A 22,158-nucleotide genomic window follows, 5' to 3' on the forward strand; every position below is an offset into this window, starting at 1 on the left:
ATGTTTAAAGGAAATATACAAAGAGGGGCAGTGCCAAGGCTAAGCCCCCATCACGTGACCCCTCGGAGCCCCTTGAGGGGACAAAGTGCTAACATTTGAGAGCGGTGGGGCAGGGAAAAGCTATTGCCCAGCTCACTTGGTGATAAATCATCTGGCTTTGGATGCTGACCAGAGGTAAAACCACTTTCCAAGACAAGAGGGTGTTCCCATTATTCCTGGCAGGAGGTGGGGAAAGGCAGACGGGGAGGAAGGCCTTGGTAAAGAAATAAGCATTTGTTTTAAGCAAATCACTTCGAAGACCAGCCACGGGCTTGCCAGGAGAAGGGAACAGGGCCCTGGGGTCTGGAGTGCTCCCAAAGTGCCAGAGCAGTGATGGAGGCAGATGGGGCAAGCAGGGAGGGTCCAGCACAGAAAAGATGGAACTGTCTTCATCAGCTTGCAGTCAGAAGCTGCAGTCACAAGCTACTTAAAAGTCATCTACTATATTAATCATCCAAAGCCTCTATTCACTTAATAAACATTTGTTGAGCAGCTACTACATGTCCAGAACTGAGTTAGGGGTTGGGGATCCCGTGGAATAAGACGGACAAGGCCTCTGCCTGCACTGGGGCTGGAATTCTGGTGGGAGAGGCAGCAAGTGCCAAGTAAATCAATGAGGCGACAGGCATTTACAGGCTGTGATCTCAGTGCTCTGCAAGAACTAGATATGGTGATGTGACGGGAAGGGAGAAAGGAAACTTAAGATGGAGGAAGTCCCTTTAGATAAGACGGCCCATGGCTTCTCCAAGTAACAGCTGAAAGCGGAGCAAGCCAGCCAAGCAAGAGCCAAAGAAAGGGCGCTCCTGGGAGAGGGCACCACCAGTCCCTGGGCCCAGAGGCAAGAAAGGACTCGGCAGGAGCTGGGGTGGCCAGGGCGCTGGTGTGGCACAAGGTAGTGACCAAGTTGGAGGGTGACCGCAATGAGGCTGGAAAGGTAGGCACGTGCCTGACCATACAAGGCGCAGCAGCCATGGGATAGAAAGTGGATTTCAATGGAGAGCGACAGAGAGCTACTGAAGGTTGGCACATTGTGTACATGATTTTGATGTTGGTTAAGATAAAAGGTACTCCTCAATCTTCACACACAAAACAAAGTGTACAGATGACATGATGTCTCCAAAATCAATCATAAAAATTAGCACTGTGTTAGAGCTCATGGATACAGTTATTGAGGAGCCTTGCCAGCTAGAGGCAAACACTTTTAGCCTAAATTTGAGATGAAATACAAGGAACTCAATGGGAGAAAGGGGTGGCAGAACTTGTGACTGACAAGGGAACACCATTATTAGCAATTAACTCACAGTTAGCAAATATAAAGCACGTAGTAAAGCTAATTAACAAGACAGGCTCTAGAAGGTCCCCTAAACAAACACTCACACATAATGGTGGAAAAGCAATGGGGAACTGATGGATGTGCATGGCAGTTGCCTAAACCCATGAACAGGTTAACTGAAACGACCAGATGGAAACTCACCAGGACAGCGCCCTATGCCCACTCCTGAATCAGAAATCAGATTACTGCTGAGCAGTTTTCTTTGAGGTTTATTTTTCTTTTTTTTCTCCCTTGCACTGGCTGAATATAGGTATTCATAACTTGGAAACTCAAAGCTGAACCGGAAATGGAACTCTTCTGAATTATCACTCTCCCTCTGGGACTCATATCACAGCCTCCTGACATGGGTCCCCAGCCCCATGATCTTTACCACAAGCAGATCTGTGAGACACAGCAGGACCCACTCACACCTTCTCCCCGGGACCTCCTTGCTCTAGGGGGTCACTTGGCCATGACTAAAAGGGCAAACTGGGGCTGTGAACTTGAGCAAGGCCAACTGGCCAACCTCAAGAGCAAACCTACGACACCAACCAAGAGAACTCGGCGGCCACAAAGGTTGCCCTGAAACAAGCCAGGGACAGCAAAACGGGTGGCATTTCACAGAGCCCAGCACTGCTCGCATCAATGGTACAATATCCCACTACGGAAGGAAAAGGGGTAAGGAGGGCAAAAACACATCGCTCAGCGAACACCTACCAAGTGCCAGATGCTTCCACAGTCATTGCTTGAAACAATCCTGCAATCCCGTGAAGTGCAATGATGCTGATTTTCAGATGACAAAAGTAAGACAAGGAGAGATTTCTGTTGGTAGCCCAAGGCTACACTTAGCTGAGTGAGGATTCGAGCTTCACCCGCCACCTCGACTGGCATCTAGCAATAGGACAGTGCTCTGAACTGATCCCAAGCTGAGTTTCTGTCCCACCTCCTGTCTCATTCTTTTCTCCTTCTCCTTTATTCCTTCCCACCACAGGAAAGCTGGGTTCCACACCTGGCTTCATCCGACTCCCAAATCTGCCAGCTGCCTCAGAAATGTTACCTGCTCCCAACCCTGGATAGGGTCACTTCACTGATAAAAGGGTCACCTGCAGGTGGCTTGGCTGGCTGGGGTTGTCTGTGTGCCATATCCCCTGGAAAAAACTCATCAATAGCGGTCAGAAGGAGAGAGCCATCACAACAGTTGACAGGGCTGTTCAAAATCTTTACAGATGCTGCTACATCAGGAGCTCAGCCAAAAGCCATTTCTATCACACAGGAGGGCTTGGGGAAAGAAATTCCTTTCCGCCACAAACAAGAAAACTGAGACCCAGGTCCAAGTGGAAAACATTGCTGCTCACCATCTTGGAAGGACTGAGCCGGGACCAAATTCCCCATCATGCCTCCCTCCCGGCCTATGAAGCGGTTGGGCAACAGGCTACAAAAGATGTAGACATAATAACAATCAAAACAGATGTATGGCCTACTTACAATCTCAGCCGCATCTGCAGCACTCGGGGCTTTGGCTGTGGAAAGCTCCATTCTGTGGAGTATGAAATGGTGATTTCGGGCTGACTGTGTCTGAACTCTGGGCAGGAGTGCGTTCTGTGCTCGCCGAGAACTGCAAGTCTCTCTGATTCACTTGGCAGCAGAATTATTCTAAGCATCCTGTCCCATACCCAACCCGCCTGCCCCTCCCACTACACATTCACACTGGGTGGTTTTTTTTTTTTTTTAAATTCTCTTCGCTTATTTCTGTCACAAATCAAGTGAAACACACTCTTCAAAATAAATCCAATCTCTGGCACTTGAGAATGTGGAACCTTTATGACCCAGGAAGAGAAAGAGGAAGAAGAGCCACCTAATTAGGAAGAAGTTGTAACTAACATGTGCGAGAAGAGAGTTGGAGAACCACAAAGCCTGCAGTAACAGCAAAATGGAGATTATTCGAGACAGCTGAAACACTCCACCCAGCCTCCAGGAGGGGACATGCACGGGAAACAAAGGGCATATGGTGTTTGCTTTCTTTGACATCCGTTCTCACCATTTAAGATCCGCACCAGCAAATGCTCATTACTTACATGAGGACAAAGCTCACTCTAAAATAGACTTGAAAATACAGCTCATAATCAAATAAATTACTTTGCAAAGCAGAGGCCTACCTTGATTTTTTCCTACATATAAAGCAAAATTTAATAAAGTCCAAATAACTGACAGAATGTCTATTTGGCTTAGTGAAGCGTGAATTACACTTGAAAGAAAGTCAATTTTTGTTAATTTCAAGTTCATATAGTAACTTGAATACTGACATATTCAACAAGATTTTGTCTTTTTCCCCAAGGAGAGATTCCAAGGGGCTAACTTAATAACTAGAGAAGAATGATTTTCTATTATGTACCGCTAGTCATATATTTAAACATTTCTATCCTAAAGCAAACAGGTTTTTCTGATGAGACTTAAATCATTTCTTTCCCACATACATCAATGTTACCACCATTCCCACTATTGCCCACACTATTACATCATCCAAAGGTAAACTTTATTTTATTTTATTTTTTTTATGAGGAAGATCAGCCCTGAGCTAACATCCATGCCAATCCTCCTCTTTTTGCTGAGGAAGACCGGCTCTGAGCTAACATCTATTGCCAGTCCTCCTCCTTGTCCAAAGGTAAACTTCAGCACACGCCCTGACTAAATTATGACAAACTCCTGAATTGGTGAGATCAGAATTGATGACGCTTTTCACAGAGACATAAAGCCAAGGTCAGCTTCAAAAACACTCATGTACTATTACTCACAAGCCCACCCAGCAGAGCCGGCTCCCTACCTCCTTCCCTCCTTCCCCAGCAGAGCCCACTATTGGTCATAGGTACCCCCCCACCCCCCATCGTAGGGCCCATTCCCAGCACCAGAGGCAGCCTAATTAATTCTAAGCCAATCATTCGTTCAGGGTGGGCAACCGGAACTAAGCTCACCCAATCAGACTGCGGGAAAGGACTCCTCCTACATACCACCTGTGATCAAGGAAGCAGAGGGCCCCACTGCCAATGGATGCCATCCTACAACCGCCTGACAACCAGAGACACCAGCCCTTGGGCAAAGCTACTGTCAGAACGACGACGTGGAAGAGAGACAGCAAGAACACAGGTCTCTGATGTCACATCGAGCAGCTGATCACACTGCCCTCGGGGTCCACCCTACCTCTAGCCTCCCAATTACGTGAGATAAACGTCCGTGTTTAAGCCAGTCCCAGACAGGTTTCTGTTCCGTGCAATCCAAAGCACTGCTGATAGGAATGGGGTAAGCAATAGCTGGGAAAAGCCAAGAGCAAGAGTTTGTAATACAGTCACAGAAAACATTTCCCTTAATGTTAGATAAAAAGGAAAAATTACAAAGATGAGTGGCGGTCTAAGGCTGGGCATGGAAATGGAGAGTGACTACACAGGGGCACAAGGTTTCTTTTGGGAGTGATGGACATGTTCAAAAATTAGATTGTGGTGATGGTTACACAACTCTGTAAATATACAAAAAAACACTGAATGGGACACTTCAAATGGGTGAATTTTATGGCATGCAAATTAGATCTCAATAAAGCTGTTAGAAAGCTACATGGAAACAGATGCTCATTCAGGAGAAGTCCCAGGTTGAAGGAACTTTTCCTCCAACCACATCTGACGGCAGCACACCTTTGCTTCAAATCCTTCCTTCAGCGCTTCCCAAGTACCTCTTGAGTCCAGGTTCCTTCCAAAGTCACGCAAGGTCCCTGCACCCTCCAGGCCTCACTTCCCCCACTTCCCATTTTACTCACTGGCAAGGCTTACTTCCAGATACTTATCAAACTATTTCCCCCTCCAGACCTCTGCTCACACTACACCCTCTTCCTGGTCCCTCTTGCCATCCTCTTCACCTGATCTATTCCTTCCTATCCTGCCCCAGGCTCTTAGGTCCCCTCCCTTTGGGCTCCCTTAGCATACCGAGTGCACACCACAATGGGCTGGGAAAGTGTGTTTCTGGGTCTCTCTCTCCCACCAAGCTATACCCCAGGGCCCAGAACAGCACTCCAGACATGGTAGACAATCAGTGGACGCCCACTGAACTGGTCTGATCTTTCTCCTTCGGGAAGGACACCAGCTTCTCCTGCAGGTCACTTGTGTCATCGAGGATGGGGGTGGGAGAGCCAGAGGTAGGTTCCAAGTGTCCTGGCTCTCACCCACACTCACTTTCCTACAGCGACTTCAGGCTCAGCCAGGGACACAGGCGCCCACACGTGTACATGGAACCCTGTAAAATATTTCTTGTCCCCGACCACACTGAGCGCTTCTGCTTCTCTGCTCGACCCTCCCTGATGCGGAAGGTAACGGTGACAATGCACAATGTCTCTCTCACTGCATAAGCTTCAAAAAAGGAAGAGAGGGAACATCCAACTTTTTTTTTTTTCTGATTATGGGGTTTATCTTATTTTTTTTAACCCTCAGACACACAACAAGAATGGGAAACACTTGGTTTCGAAGAAGGACTGTATTTTTAAAAAGGGACACGACAGACTGAGGAATGCTGGGAAGATGGTCTCCACCTGGCGTCTTATCTTTCTGCACGATCTCAGAGGAAAAGATTAATAGTAAGATTTAAGAAATGTTAAAAAGCCAGTTGCTGGACCATGTCCAGTTATCAAAAAAAAAAGCCATACTATGAAAGGAACGACCCACAAAAGCCCACTGTGGCCACAGTGCTTCTTTACAACACAGGCTTCACCCAGCCCTCCTTCCTAGCTTGTCCTGGTTCTCCAAACACCACCAGAAATGAAACCCCAAACCCAGGAGCACAGGGAAGAGCTGAAGTAACATTTTAAATATTTGCGATGGTAATTTCAACTCCTACCTCATAATCATGACTCCTCTTTTCCATATTTGGGCCCCAGCTTCCCTGGACGCACTCCGGGAGCCGTCACAGACATTATCTAATGCTAAGCAGGTCAGCAAAGTAACCATTAAGCACTCTCTCTTTTTTTTTCTCTGCGCTCTCTGATTTAAGCCAGTCTGGACGCAATCGTAAAGAACTGGTCAATTCCCTTCCAAGGAGGGTGGCTCTTAAGACTTCTCATGTAGTTTAGGGCAAACAGGAAGCTCTTAGGATGTCAGAGAATGTATCTTTAAACATCTCAATCTGATTTGTACAGTGAAGTTTTCAGAGCTGTCATTATCCCCCCCCCCAAAAAAAAAACAAAGCTGGCAGATTTATTATCGAATCCCTTCAGCAGCCTTTTTTCTTCCCCCAAATGCCTGCCTGGCCTCAGCCCTAGGAACTCTATCAGTTTGGTGTGGGCCTGGGAATCTATGGTGTTCAAACTCCCCCAGGTGATTCAGATGACCAGATAGAGGCCCTAAGATAGAGGGCTCGGTCGGAAAGGGCCAGCCACACCCTTGCTCCTAAAAGCAGCATCACCCAGAGCTTGTTATAACTGCAGAATCTCAGCCTCCCCACACCCACCCCCAGCCCAGACCCCCTGAATCCGAATCTGCACTGTAACAAGAGCCCCAGGGAATCCGTATGGCACCTTAGAGTTTGAGAAGTCTGGGCACCATCATCTGGCTTCAGAATCTCCTAGGTTGTGTTGTTTGTTTCCCCCTTTACTAGTGGGAGAAGAAGCAGTGGGAGGTCACCATCAGAATTCACATTCCAGGGGCCGGCCCGGTGGCGCAAGTGGTTAAGTGCGTGCGCTCCGCTTTGGTGGCCCGGGGTTCAGGGGTTCGGATCCCGGGCGTGCACCGATGCACCGCTTGTCAAGCCATGCTGTGGTGGCGTCCCATATAAAGTAGAGGAAGATGGGCACGGATGTTAGCTCAGGGCCAATCTTCCTCGGCAAAAAAAGAGGAGGATTGGCATCAGATGTTAGCTCAGGACTGATCTCACTCACACATATAGAAAAAAATAAATAGAATTCACATTCCAAAATTTTTTGGGATCTTACTGATGAACAACAGGGCCAAATTTGCTCCCTCCCTCCCCACCCTCGCAGAAACCACGAGTAGTCAGATTAAACGTAAAGGGAGTCAAAGGACTAGACACAACCTGTTTTTTCAATTAAAGCCATGCGTTTTTCCATTTGTGCTGGCAGCATCAACACTTGCATTACTGCGCATGTTTAAAGCTACCAGCCACATTCGACTCTATACCATCAAAGCAGCAAAACCTGCAAAGTCTTTGAGTATTAAAGAGCCTTATGTGGAACCAAAGCATGCCAGGAGAAAAAATTCTTGGAAGTAATGAGAACTACTAATTGCATCCATTCTTAAAAATCAATACACTCCAAGAAACTTTTTAAAAATTCATACGCTTATTTCCTTTCTTCAAATAACATCATAAGGCATTCACAGGAAGTCGTGGTTCCAATCGAATGTGGCTGCATATTTAAAAAAAAAAAATCTTGCAGTAGCCTAACACCCAGCTCAGCCAAGATTCCCAGCAGGTTCTCAGAACCTGACAGATTTGGGTACCTCCTCATGCTAATTATGGTTTGTTTTGTTGTTGTTTTCATGTAGCCAAGGCTACCCAGATAATCCCGTACCTTAGTCCAGTTAGAAGTGAGAGAGCGTGGACTCGGGCGTTAAACCACCCACACGCTCAAATCCAGCTCTGGCACTATCTGTGCTCCCCTGGGCAAGTTACTTAACTTCTCTGGTCCATGGGAAGTACTATATAAAAGTTTGTTGTTTTTCTCACCAAGCATGTAGTGCCAAGAATGGTACAGATAATAGAACTACACACAGTAGGAGCTCAATTATTACTACTGGTTAGAGAATATTCCACCTAGATTGCACTTCCTTCAACGAATGTTTCATTACTGAACACCAGCAACCTTTTGGTGTGTCGAGAGAGGTGCTGGTGGGAAAGTTTTTTCTCTCCTCTAATGGCAAAAAACAGAAACCAATGGATATAATCACCCTCTGCACCCAGTGTAAAGTTCTCCCTCTCCAATAATGCACTTCATATGGTTTATTTACATTATGACTTATTTATTCTCAAAGAATAAGCATAATTATAGAAAAAAGTGTGAAAAGCACTTAAGCAGACGAAAATGCAGTCTACAAAACAGTAGAGTGGTATCAATTATGTAACAGTTATTTGTTCTCTACAAATGCTGATTTCCAGAATGTTCTGGATAGATAAGTGCCAGACAATATTACTTTCACAGTACTAATACTATATAGTAACATATGTAGTGGTAAGACAGCAGAGGGAAGTGGGATGTTGAAACTATTTAAACTACCCATTTTCATCTGTTTTTAAGCACTCATGACAAATGTACAAATGATAGGCTGTTCAACATGTATTTATTAAATCCATTTCCATAGGCAGTTTCACCAGCCAACACTAAGTCACCATAAGAATTAAACAACTACAGTAGTCTCCCCTTATCCACAGTTTTGCTTTCCACCGTTTCAGTTACCGTGGTCAACCGCGGTCTGAAAATATTAAACGGAAAATACCAGAAATAAACAATTCATAAGTTTTAAATTGGACACCGTTCTGAGTAGTATGATGAAATCTCGCACCGTCCTGCTCTGTCCCGCCTGGCACGTTGAACCATCCCTTTGTCCAGTGGATCCACGCTGTATATGCTGCCCACTCGTTAGTCACTTAGTAGCCTTCTGGGTTATCGGTTTGACTGTCTCGGTATCACAGTGTTTGTGTTCAAGAAACCCTTATTTTACTTAATAATGGCCCCAAGGCACAAGAGTAGTGACACTGGCAATTTGGATATGCCAAAGAGAAGCCATAAAGTACCTCCTTTAAGTGAAAAGGTGAAAGTTCTCAGGAAAGAAAAAAAATTATGTTGAGGTTGCTAAGATCTATGGTAAGAACGAATCTTTTATCCATGAAATTGTGAGGAAAGAAAAAGAAATTCGTGCTAGTTTTGCTGTCGCACCTCAAATTGCAAAAGTTACGGCCACAGTGCGTGGTAAGTGCTCAGTTAAGATGGAAAAGGCATTAAATCTGTGGGTGGAAGACACGAACGGAAAACGTGTTCCCACTGATGGCAGCATGTTGCTCCAGAAAGCATTGAGCCTATACGTGGACCGCACAAGGGACCCCCCAAAACGCGTGACGCCAAGACCTTTACTGCGAGTAAGGGACGGTTACACACACTCAGGAACAGGTTTGGACTGAAAGAGAGAGAGACCACATTCACCTAACTTTCATTAAAGTGTATTGTTATAATTGTTCTATTTTATTGTTGTTGTTCATCTCTTACTGTGCCTAATTTATAAATTAAACTCGACCATAGGGATGTATGTAGAGGAAAGAACGTAGTCTATACAGGGTTCAGTACCACCCGCAGCTTCAGGCACCCACTGGGGTCTTGGAACGTGTCCCCCACGGATAAGGGGGGACTACTGTATTTTCATCTTTTTTTTTCATCAGAGGCTCTACTTTTTAAGAATACCCATCCTTCTTGTTAGTTCTTACATTGCAATCATGCAAAGTCAGGCTACTGGAATTCAAATACCAAGGTTGACCTTTAATAGATCTGCAATCTCCATCAAGTCAGGTAACCTCTCTGGGCTTCAGTTTTCCCATCTGTAATAGAGAATAGCCACTACCTGGGGCAGGGGGCTGGGGGGTGAGGATTAGCTGAGTGAATGCATGTTCTCTACAAATATGAAGAGAAGTAAGTCATACACTTTTACTGGATAAATAACGAAGCCTCTACTCACAACAGCAAACTCACGTTCCTTTTCACTCTGTGCCAGGTCCTGAGGTGGTTACAAAAAAAGGTATAATAGACTCTCCTTGCCCCCAGAATGGGGGGAGAGAGGAGTAATTCCTATATGTGTTTAAAGAAAAAAAAGGAAGAATGTGAGCAGGAGAGAACCCACCCACTACTTCCTCCCTAGGTTAGCCTTGACAGTGACACAGCTGCAAGGGTTGCTCTCATCAGCAACATTCCCACAGAGCTGTTACCTTCCAAAGCACTAATATTATACTGAGGGGGTCCGAGCTTGTTCATGCCTCAGGGCCTTTGCACTTGCTGTTCTCTACTGCAATGGCTCTTAATAATGGCAGGAGCCTCCTCATCATTCAGGTGTGAGCTACAATGTCACCTCCCCCAAGGGGCCTTCTCTGATGACTCTGGCTGAAACAGCCCGCATACTCCACAAGTCAGTCACTCTATCCTTTTCCCCTCCTGTATTTCTTTGTTGCATGTTTCACTATAATTATCTTTTTGCTTGTCTACAGTTACACTCTCTCTCCTCAGTTAGAATGTTCACTTTCTAAGAGCACAGACCTTGTTAAGCCCACTCTTAAAATGGCACCTGGCACATAAAGGGCACGCAGTGGACAGAGCTAGATAATGGTAATATACGTGTATATAGTTTGATAGTTCCAACAGCTGTGTCATATCTGCATCTGGTTCTGAGGATTGCTTTGTCTCTCCAGACTGCTTTTTCTCGCCTTTTTGCCTGCCTTGTAATTTTTGGTTGAAAGCCAGACAGTTTGTACAGGGCAGTAGATATTGAGGTAAATGAGCCCTTAGTGTGGGGATTTATGTGAATCTAGTCAGGAGTTGGGCTGTGTTGAGGTTTGTTGTTCTTATGGACATCAGAAACTTCAAATTCCTCTAGTCATCTTTTTTTGTCCCCCCTCTTGGCTTTGGGGCTTCTCTTTGTGCTGCTCTTCAGAGAGAGTCTGTCTCTTGCAGCTATCCCTGCTATAATCCACTGTTGTTATTCCTGAAGGCATGTTAGCATGCTGGGGTGGGGTTGTTCTCGAATAATCTAAGCCTCAGTCTTTGGAGTGCACAGCAGGCCTGTGTCTTGGGGTTAGCCTTCACAAGTGCTTCTGCCCCTCCTCCAGGGAAAGAGCTCACCTCAGTCCCTTCCCCCATATGCGGTGGGTATCCAGCAGTGTTCTCAGTCAACAGACTTGAGGCCCTTCTCCCTGCAGATTAAGGCTTTCTTTAGGTGAGATGGGGGGGCTGGGACTGGGCGGAATTCCTTTCCCCCAGCTGCAATGGTATTTCACCAGTGCCCTCAGACCATGTCCTTCCCCCCGCAGAATAAGCCTTTTGTTTCTTAAGGGAGAAGGGTCTGAGTGGATTTCTCAGTGGCTCCTAAACCAGTACCCCCAGCCCACACCATGAGTCTTCCCTGTGAGAGCCAGGTGGGGTTCCTGGAGGAAAGCCAACAAAAGGGCAGGACCCCCCTCCTACCTGACTGCTGCACCCATGAACTTCACACTCTCAAACTAGCCCACACTCAGCATCCAGCAATTTGTCAAATTTTTAGTTTGATCTTTCTACCTACTTCTATGGTGTCTGGTGGCTTCTGCCTCTGGTAAGCAAATGCTCAGGCCTTGTGTCTCAGCAAGTGCCTCTCTCTCTCCAGATTTTGAAATGGCTGTTTGCTCTGCAAACTCAGTTCTCTGTTAATTCCAGTCTGTCCAGATTTTTTCTTGTAAGCGTGGGAGGGACGGCTTTGCAGCTCTCTACATCTCTGAGCTGAAACCAGAAGTTATTTATTGATTTTTAACGAATCAGAAGTAAGTATGACAAAATGGTAACATTCGATAAAACTAGGTGGTAGGTAGGGAGATGCTGTTTATATTCTGATGCTCTTCTATATTTTAATAGTTAAGTAACATTTCAAAATATGAAATCAAGGTGTGGGTGGCCATGGTGGAAAATAGTCCTATAATATAAATAGACTGAGATATGTATACAGTACTTGGTTCTTGTTCAATACTTTACAGAGATCACCTGAGTTTTAAAAAACAACCAACATTTTTGGCAACACTTCAGAAACTGTTCTGAGAAAATATAAATCACCCAAAACACCATTAAATTTCGGTGTCAAAGAAGTGAAAGAAGTAACTAAAATAGAAAAATTAATGTCCCAAAAGAGAACAATTTATTTGTGCATGTTTATAAATCAAAGTATATGACAATATTACATGTTAATTGATTCACTGTCCTTCAAACTGATATCCAACCGTTATTAATATTCATGAAAATTTGAAGTTACTAATGCATGCACTGGGGAACCATAGGTCATTCAGCAAGTGTCGGATCCCAGGTTGCAACATATCATGCAACACCCAGTAACCTAACATCTCCAACCTTCGGACCACCACTCCTCCTCTCATCCGCATTCCCAATTTAATATAATTGGTAATCGTATATAAATGAAAGCAGCAACAGCTTGGTAAAATCCATCTCATGGAAAGAACTTCCCTCTTTACTTAAATAATTCACTATCTTAGATAATAGCAAATAAATTATACACTATGAACAAAAATGAACCATTAATGACTCCAAAACTTCAGATTAATCTTAAGGATTGTATATTAAATTCAATTAAGCCAGATGAATATTTAACACGCTCCTTCTTTGTACTTAAGACCATTCTAGCCACTCTGGGGAAAAAATGGGCAGGCATGAATAACCTACCAATCTCTGCCATCACGACACACACAGCGATGGGTTACAGGGCTGAGAGGAGCCTGAGTGAGGGTGCAGTCTGGGAATGGCAAATGCATGCCCCAGGCCAAGACCCGCTCTATGGTAAGTTTCATTAGTAGAGAGAGTGACTTTTAATTACTTTTTTGCTTTACTATTCACTTGTACATTCCAATCAAAAGGAAAAAAAGGATATAGTTTGTAGTAAAGTGGATCAATCTTCATTTGGCTTTCATTATAATGAATGAAGACAGGCCTAAGTTTGTCTGTAATGAGACTAAAATGAGATGACTCTACTCACGATGAATCTGCAGCTTTAATTACCATGTGTGGCTCTAGGAGATGCACCTCAGGTAGAAGTGCAATCAGGGTGACCAGTTAAGACAGCTAAATAGCACACTTCCCCCTGCCTGAGAATCATCGCTTGTCAACTGTGCTATGTTGTTACACGGGCTGTTTACAGATCAGCTACATCCTTGCATTGCACCAGGACCGAAATTAGATGTCATATCCAGCTCGAGGGCTGGGGACTGTGTTCAGCCAAAAGTTGGCAGCACCCTAGACTTGACTGTCACCTTAAAATATCTATTAATGGAAACCATTCATATTCAAGTTTTAAAATAAAAGGATGAGTTAAATTGAATAAAAAAATATCAGAGGCTAAAACAGAAGGAAGGTATATGGATTTTTAACCACCACTGACAGGAGAAGCTCACACTATAATTGCATAGATTACATGTACCAAAGAGATCATCTGTCATGTGACATTTTGAACTAAATAACAGAGCAGTCCCTGAAAAAAATATCAATAAGCACAAAGAAGCGATTTCTCAACATTTGAAAGTACATGAACCTGACATGCTCCATATATTCAAATGTGTTTCAAAGTTCATATTGTGTGCCACCAGAGCCTAATGTCACAGTTACTCGTTTAACATAGAATAGCTGGAACTACTTTCTTTGTTTTTTTTTAATTTTATTTATTTATTTTCCCCAAAAGCCCCAGTAGATAGTTGTATGTCATAGCTGCACTTCCTTCTAGTTGCTGTATGTGGGATGCGGCCTCAGCCTGGCCAGAGAAGCGGTGCGTCAGTGCGCGCCCGGGATCCGAACCCGGGCTGCCAGCAGCAGAGCGCGCACACTTAACCGCTAAGCCACAGGGCCGGCCCTGAAACTACTTTCAAATGGCAAATGTATTTTTTTTATAGTCAGGTTGGCAATTATTCCAGTTTCAAGATTTGGAGAGAAGAAAAGTTGTGCACACACACATGATTTTGCAGCCGAGAGAAACAGTTAAAGATTGAATTGTGAACATAAGCCAGGCTGTTAAACAGCAGTTACAGAATGACAGCAATAAACCAGATTCCTTTTCTATTTGTGCCCATGAAGACCCCAATATTACAGTGTGACTACAGGTTTCGCAGTAATGACTTGATAATAATTATGGTTTTAAACAGTTGTAATGTATCTTTTGCCCATAATCTGTCACCCTATTGATTTGGATGTCGTTTCTTTACTACGAATCATATGTGGTCAGAAAGTAAACCCCATGGGACAGAAGACTTTGGCAGCTAGCATTACACTGCAGACAAGAGACACTGTCCAAACACACCCAGCCTTGCTTAGAAGATGTTCACGTTTTAACACTTAAATCAATGCCAATTATAGTTTATCATCATGACTAAAATGTATATCTATAGTAAATACTTTAAATACAATTTAAATTTCTTTTTTCTTCCATGATATGGCAAAACAGTCCCTTTTTGGTTGTAACCTAGCCCCTGCCGTACTGATCCTAGCTATCTCAGACCTTGACCATGGTCTGGTTTTATGGCAGGGGAAATGACATCCCCGAGAGCTTCAGCATGGCCACCAATGAGCTGCTCTGCCTCCTTAGAAGAAAGGCTCGGTGTAAGAGGAGCCAGCAACCAGGGTGTCCCCACACCCCCTGGGAACTGAGCACAGCCATGGAGCGCCCCTCTGCCATAGCTGCCCCAGGCCTTTCAGGAGAACATGGTTCACAGGGCTCCTCGCTCCAGGCCTCCATCTGGGACCACCTGCCTCAAGAAACCCAGGGCAGGATGTGGTTTGGCCTGGACAACCTCTCGGCTTATGAATGCAGGCAAGCCCACTTGTTTTTCACCCAGACTCCCAGACACAGGATATCATCTCTTTGTTGGTTTTCTTGAGAAAAACCTGGTGGTCCCAGAGGAAGTATGACAATAAATGAAACACTCCTTCCTTCGTGACAAGCAAAACAGGCAGCGAAGAGCTAAAGCGGGCTGAATTCATGCACCTCATTCCACAAATAGCTAAATATATATGTATATATGCTTGTGGCTTTTGCCTTAATGCACGTTGTGACCACACGTTAAAGAGACATTCACATTTTCGCCTTCACTCTCCCTGAACTTCCTTCAAGAATTTCTTATCTAATCTTCCTCACTGGCAGGAAGATGATGAAATTTACCCCGGAGCCTGGGGGAGGAAATACGTTATTTCAAATCCCCTTGTGAGTTAAGAAACCAAAGCGAAACAAAATGTCTCCTGGGCAGCCCTCGAGGTGTGCTGCCCACACGTCCCTTCAGGACAGAATTTGTGTCTTCAGGACCTGCCTCAGCCTGCTTTCTAGCCAGGATCAGGCTCCTCCCGGGCAGCACCCCCGCCAGTCACCGACCTGGAGGGCGGGTGGGAGGTGCTGGCGCCTACCCATTTCTGTCTCTTCGGTCGGGCAGTCTTTGCTCAGAAGCTCCTTGCCAGGCTGGCTGGGACCGAAGGGCATTGCAGCCTGAGGCTCCCCGAGCCTTTCATCTGCCGTGGATGTTATCTCCCCTCCACAAACAAACCTCCTGCACTCCTACCTCCATCTCAGCTCCCGCTGTCCACAGCACCCAACTGACAAACACCATCTCCGCATTTTTGCAGTCTTTCAAAGTGGCTTAATACTTATACTAATAGCTATCATCTGTTGACTGATTAATATGAATCAAACACTACTCTGAGTTGCCCTCCACGCAGGATCTCACGCAGTCTCCCAAATACCCTAGCAAAGAGGTCGACTATTGTTGTTGTTATTCCCACTTTTCATAGGAGGAAATAAATGGATACCCAGAGGGATTAAATAACTTCCCCCAAGGCCTCAAAGCTAATAAACCTAGACTGAAGCTTCTAGGATCATTGGGCACCATTGCTCCCGGTCAAAGGCCGTCTGAGTCCCAGAAGGCTGGCCTGGGTCTGCAGCCGCTGCCCTGCACTCCAGGAGCAGGGCACAGGCCTCAGGAAAGACGCGCTGAATGCAACCGACCTGACCAGGCTCACAGGTCACAGCAGAAAAGGCTGAAATTACGTGGTAGAAACACAGGGCACAACAGGCTTTCTTCAGCACACAGTATGTGTATTGTGGGGAAGGAGGAAGATTGACTTTTCAATATTATCCATGCTACAGATGTTTCTACATATATTTCTCTACCTTCAACCTGAAAAAGAAATCTAATGGTACCTTAAATGAAAATATAATTTTAAAAAGGTCATCATTAAGTAAAAGTTAAATGAACTGAAAATCTAAAAAGTCAAAGTTCAGTTATCATGCAACTTATTCACATGTGAAAACTTTATTCCCCCAATGGCCATTTTTATTTCAAATGACTACCACTTATTCCATTTCATATTCTTCGATAAACTTCGGAAGGTGGCATACATTCCTTAGGGCTTCTTCGAATAAAGAAGATTTCAGGCAATGAATTGAATTTATTCTGTGCTGTAAACGTGGAATGTTCTGCCCTCTGTTTTTGGAGACACTGACTTTTTTTTTCATGGCAAAATTTATCGCCTGAAGAATGTGTACATTTGGCAGGCGCATGAGCCTTACTTTTTTAATTCTAATTCTTACAATGTGGTTTAAGAGCTCCAATAATACTGATCAGATAAAAAAAAAAAAAACCTTAGAGATATTCCTGTATTTAACAAATGCATGAACAGAATAGAGGAGTGTTATATTTTGTGGTTCACAACAGTAGCAATTTTCATTTATATGCCCATACTTGGCCTAATTCTGGAAAGGAAAAAAGAGCTCCTACTATGAGCTTCCCTTACACCAGGTGCTCATCATTATTAATAATGTGTAGCTAAACTCGACATACATTATGACTTACTCATCCTTATGTTCCCAGAGCTTCCCAGTATCTGGCACACGATAAACTGACTCTAGCCCTTATAAAAACCATACCAGGATATTGGTACTGTCTCCTTTAACAGATGAAGAAACTTGCTTCAGAGAGGGGAGCAACCTTCCGAGGCTGCATAGCTGCTCGCCATGGGCAGGAATCTGGCCTGGGCCCGCCCCAGAACCTCCTGTGGGGTGGCAGTTCCTGCCAGTACTGGGAGCCACCTGGGAGGGAGGGTCTTGATCCAGGTGATCACTGCCCTCCTCCTGAAGTACTTTCTCTGCCTTCCAGAACATTCACTTGCCTGGTTCTTCTCCTCCCATTCTACCAATCCCTCTCAGTGGGACTCAAGGCTGGTTTTACTCTCAGTACTGGGGTGCCCAGGGCTCTTCTCTCCTCTGGCCACACTCCCTCCCCAGGTGAAGGACTCTGAAGGACTTTGAAGGACTGGGCTTTGCAGGACCAGATTCCTATCTCTAGCCTGGACCTGGCCTGAACTCCAGACCCACATCCTTAACATGCTTCCGGTGCTCAATACAAAAACCTTTAGGTCATCCTTCCCTCCTTTCTCTCTCTCACCACACACCCAGTCTTATCAGCAAATCCTGGTGGCTCTACCTTCAGAAATATCCAGAATCTGACTGCTTTTCCTCACTCCCACTGCCACCCCGTTGGTCTCCCCTGGATTCCTGCATTGGCCTCTGAACTGCTCTCCCTACTCCCACCCTTGCCCCTGGCAGTCTGTTCTCAACTCAGCAGCCAGAGGGACCAGTTAGAGCATCCCCGGTTACATCACTCCACTGCTGGGAGCCCCCCACCTTACTTCCCATCTCACTCAGAGTCCCAGGTCTTACAGTGGCCCTACCTGATGTGGAACCCCGGGACCTCTAAGTTCATCTCCTGCTGCTCTTCCCGCAAGCATACTACTCTCTCTTGTTCCTCTAACACACCAGGACTCTCCCTCCCTCCCCAGGGCCTTTGCATATGCTGTTTCCTCTGCCTGAAAGGCTCTTTCCCACAGATCCCCACAGGGCTCCCTTCCTCACTTCAAGTCTTGACTTAAAGGTCACCTTTTCAGTGAAGCCTTTGCTGGCCTCCCTATCACAAATTGCAATCCCACCTCAACATTCATATCCCCCCTCCCCTGCTTTTTTCCCCCTCCAACATACTGTATAACTTGTCACTCTTCAACATACTGTATAACTTACTTATTATGTTTATGGCTTACTGTCCATCTACCCCACTAGGATGTAAGTTCCATGAGAGCAGGGATTTCTGTCTGATTTATTAACCAATGTATTTCCTAGTGCCTAGAACACAGTAAACACTCAATAAACATTTGATGAACGAATGGATGAAACTCAGAGAGCTTAATTCTTCCCCAAAGTTGTAGAGCTCAGCTCTGACTCCATAACCAGTGCTCTGAGTCACCAGTTTGTAATCAAATAGAGATGCTGTATCATTGCATCCTCAGATATCTACAGACCTGATAAAAATTCAAACCAAATTACATAGCAAGAGATCAGTTCCCCCAGCTCATCTAGTACTTTCATTAACCTCATATTCACTTGGAAGACAAGAGGGATTTAAAAAACAACAGCTTAGAAAAAGTAACATATACCTCGGAGATACTTCAATCACAAGAAGCTAAAGGATGAATGTACTTCAATCCCTGAGGAAAAGTGAACAAATCAGATGAAAATAATTTTCAATTTTCAATAAAATTTTTAAAATCTTAGAAATAAAGAAGCAAAAAACCTCACTATTAACATTTTTTGTGTGTGTGCGAGGAAGACCAGCCCTGAGCTAACATCCACTGCCAATCCTCCTCTTTTTGCTGAGGAAGATTGGCCCTGGGCTAACATCCGTGCCCATCTTCCTCCACTTTATATGGGACGCCACCACAGCATGGCTTGACAAGTGGTGCGTCGGTCCGCGCTCAGGATCTGAACCCGTGAACCCCGGGCCGCCGAAGCAGAGCACGCGCACTTAACCACTACGCCACCAGGCCGGCCCCTCACTATTAACATTTTAACATTTTTTTTCCTTATACACAAGGTTTGGTAGTTTGTATATCATGCTGTATATATAATTACGTAGCCTGTATTTTCCTCTCATAGCATACCTATTTTCTATATAACTGCATACATTATTATAGCCCCCAATTTTAAGGCTATGTAGTATCTTGTCAGCAGGCAATGAAGTCTAAGCTGGTAAAAAATAAAACAAAGAATACAAACATCAACTAAACATGGAAGCCCGCAACTGCTGTTCAGCACGCCATCTTCAAATCAATTGCTGGTTCCATGCCTGAACCTGGCCCAGGTGCCTTCCCTAGGGGCCAGCAGGACTAGCTCCTTTAGAAATCCTCAGGCCATATTGCTTCTGGAAGTCAGAACCTAAGACCACGGGCTATTTAAAAGCCAATGCCACCACCATCCAAAGAGTAAGGGCTAAGTTCCCAATGGTGTCAATAACCCCAAGTGTAGAGAAACAAGCAACAAAGATAGTCACTCATTCAACAAATATGGACAAGCACTGCTATGCACCAGGCACCGAGGACACAATGCTGCACAGAGGCCATGGAAACTCAGTCCAACAGGGAGGAGAGATATTCGTCAAATAGCCACAAAAACAGATTTAAAATCCCAAGAGTGACAAGTGCTACTGAGGAGAGAAATACGGCCCTACAAAATGTAGAAAATGAGTATTGTACGAGTCAGAGGGTCGAGGAAGCTTTCCCTGGGAAAGCATGAGCTGAGTTCTGGGGCTGAGAAGGCATCACTAGGGTACAGGGATACAAGGTGGGAGCTGAGGCTAGAAAGAAAGGTGGGGGTCGCAGCACAGAGGACATTGCAGGCTGACTGCGTTCAAGAGTTTGGTCTCTATCCTAAAAACAAGAGAAGGCTAAGGAAGGATTTTAGGGGTATGTGGGGTACACGGGGAAGGGAGTATGATCAGATTTGTGTCTCAAGACCATCAGTGTAGCCTCAATGTGAGGCAAAAGCATAAGGGGCATCAGAGCAGACCCGGGAGGAGTTTGCCCCAGGAGACCAGGCCCAGGGCGAGGTCCCACCTCTAGGCCCTTTCATCAACACTGTCTGTGAGGCTGGCAACCACCTCTCACCTGCCCCTCACTTCTCTCTCCTCCACTCTTCTTCTCTCCTCCCATTCTACTTCTATCATTGGCTCCACCAGGCTCCAGGCCAACCACAGGCAGGCCAAATGGTAATGCCTCTTTGTACCTGCGCAGGGGGCAGGGCTTCCCTAAATCCCAGCCATGACCATCACAACACACCAACAGATTCTGACCATCCCGAGAGATGACTGGAACACCCAAGACGCGCTAGAGAACTGTGGTGGTTAGGAAAGTGGGGTTCTTTCTCTTTTTTTTAATTTAATGGAAAACAAGAATAAGAGTTAGAAATCCTAAAACATACCAATGCTGGGACTCACAACCAGAGACACAGATGGGTCTGGGGTATAGCCTGAACATTGGGATTTTTTTAATGCTCCCCAGGTGATACTCATGTGCAACCAAGGTTGAAACCCAGTGGTGTTCCTTTTTTTTATTTTTTTAATCTATCATCTTCTCTCATCTGATTAATCTGTACCTTTTTTTTTTTTGAGGAAGATTGGCCCTGAGCTAACATCTGTTGCCAATCTTCCTCTTTTTCTTTTTTCTCCCCAAAGCCCCAGTACATAGTTGTATATCCTAGTTGTAGGTCCTTCTGGTTCCTCTATGTGGGACACTGCCTCAGCATGGCTTGATGAGCAGTGAGTAGGTCCGCGCCCAGGATCCGAATCGGGGAACCCCAGGCCACTGAAGCGGAGCCTAAGAATTTAACCGCTACGCCACCCAGCTGGCCCCTTTATTTAACTTTTTATTGTGAAATAATTATATACTCACAGGAATTTACAAAAATAGTGCATAGAGTCCCATGAACCCTTCACCCAGCTTCCTCCAGTGATGGTATCTTATATGACTATAGTACAGTATCAAAACAAAGAAATTGACATTGGTAACAATACTGGTAACTACACTACCGATCTTATTCAGTTCTCATCATTTTTTTCCATGCACTGATTTGTGTGTGTGTGTAACTCACTGTAATCTGATCCAACGTATAGATTTGCATAACCACCATCGCAATCAAGATTCAAAACTGTTTCATTTCCACAAAAGGACTCCTTCATGCTACCCTTTTACAGTTCCATCAGTCCTCTCCTCGCCCTGTCATTGTCCCTTGGCAACCAGTAATCTGTTCTCCACCTCTATAGTTTTGTCATTTTGAGAATGTAATATAAACGGAATCATATAGTACGTAACATTTGAGATTGGCTTTATTCACAAAGCACAATGCCATTGAGATCCATCCAAGTTGTTGCCTGTGTTCATTCCTTCTTATTGCTGAGTAGTAGTCCATTGTATGGATGCACCAGAGTGGGTTTAACCAGTCACCTGTTGAAAGACATTCAGGTTGTTTCCAGTTAGGGCTTTTATAAATAAAGCTGCTATGAAGATTCTTATACAGGTTTTTATGTTGACATAAAAATTTTTATTTCTCTGGAACAAATGTCCAAGACTGCTGGGTTATATGGCAAATACACAGTTAGTTTTATAAGAAACTGCCAAACTATTTTCCAGAGTACCTGAACCATTTTATATTCCCACCAGCAATGTACAAGAGAACCAGTTTCTCTACATCATTGCCAGCATTTGGTGTTATCACTATTTTTTTATTTTAGCCATTCCACTGTCTGTTCTAAAAGATATGTAGTACTATCTCATTGTGGTTTTAATTTGCATTTCTCTAATGGCTAATGATGTTGAACATCTTTTCATCTGTATATCCTCTTCGGTGAAATGTCTGTTCATGCCTTTTACCCATTTTGAGAGTTCTTCATATATTCTAAATATAAGCCCTTTGTTGGACATGTGGTTAGCAAATATATTCTCTCAGTCTGTAACCTGTCTTTTCATCCTCTTCACAGGGTTTTTCACAGAGCAAAAGTTCTTAATTTTGAAGAAGTCTACCTGATCAATTTTTTCTTTAATGTTCTTTTAGTGTGATGTCTAAGAACTCTTCACCTAGGCCTAGGTCCTGAAGATTTTCTCCTGTGTTTAATTCTAAAACTTTTTTAGTTTTATGTTACACATTTAAATCCATGATCCATTTTGAGATAATTTT

General features: G+C 44.6%; 1 protein-coding gene across 3 annotated transcripts in view; it reads right to left on the reverse strand.

Annotated features, from left to right (window-relative positions):
• SH3KBP1 (SH3 domain containing kinase binding protein 1) overlaps positions 1–22,158 on the reverse strand; it is a 337,148-nt gene that overhangs the window by 253,598 nt on the left and 61,392 nt on the right. The window contains exon 1 of one of the 3 annotated variants that reach the window (XM_058535539.1): positions 2,837–2,953. The exons of the other annotated variants lie outside the window; for them this stretch is intronic. Within the exon in view, the coding sequence (XP_058391522.1) occupies positions 2,837–2,887 (51 nt within the window). The 5' untranslated portion in view covers positions 2,888–2,953. Of the gene's footprint in view, positions 1–2,836; positions 2,954–22,158 lie in introns of those variants that run through there. 3 annotated transcript variants of the gene reach the window in all.

The sequence above is a fragment of the Diceros bicornis genome, chromosome X (genome assembly GCF_020826845.1).
Source record: "Diceros bicornis minor isolate mBicDic1 chromosome X, mDicBic1.mat.cur, whole genome shotgun sequence".
NCBI lineage: Eukaryota > Metazoa > Chordata > Mammalia > Perissodactyla > Rhinocerotidae > Diceros > Diceros bicornis.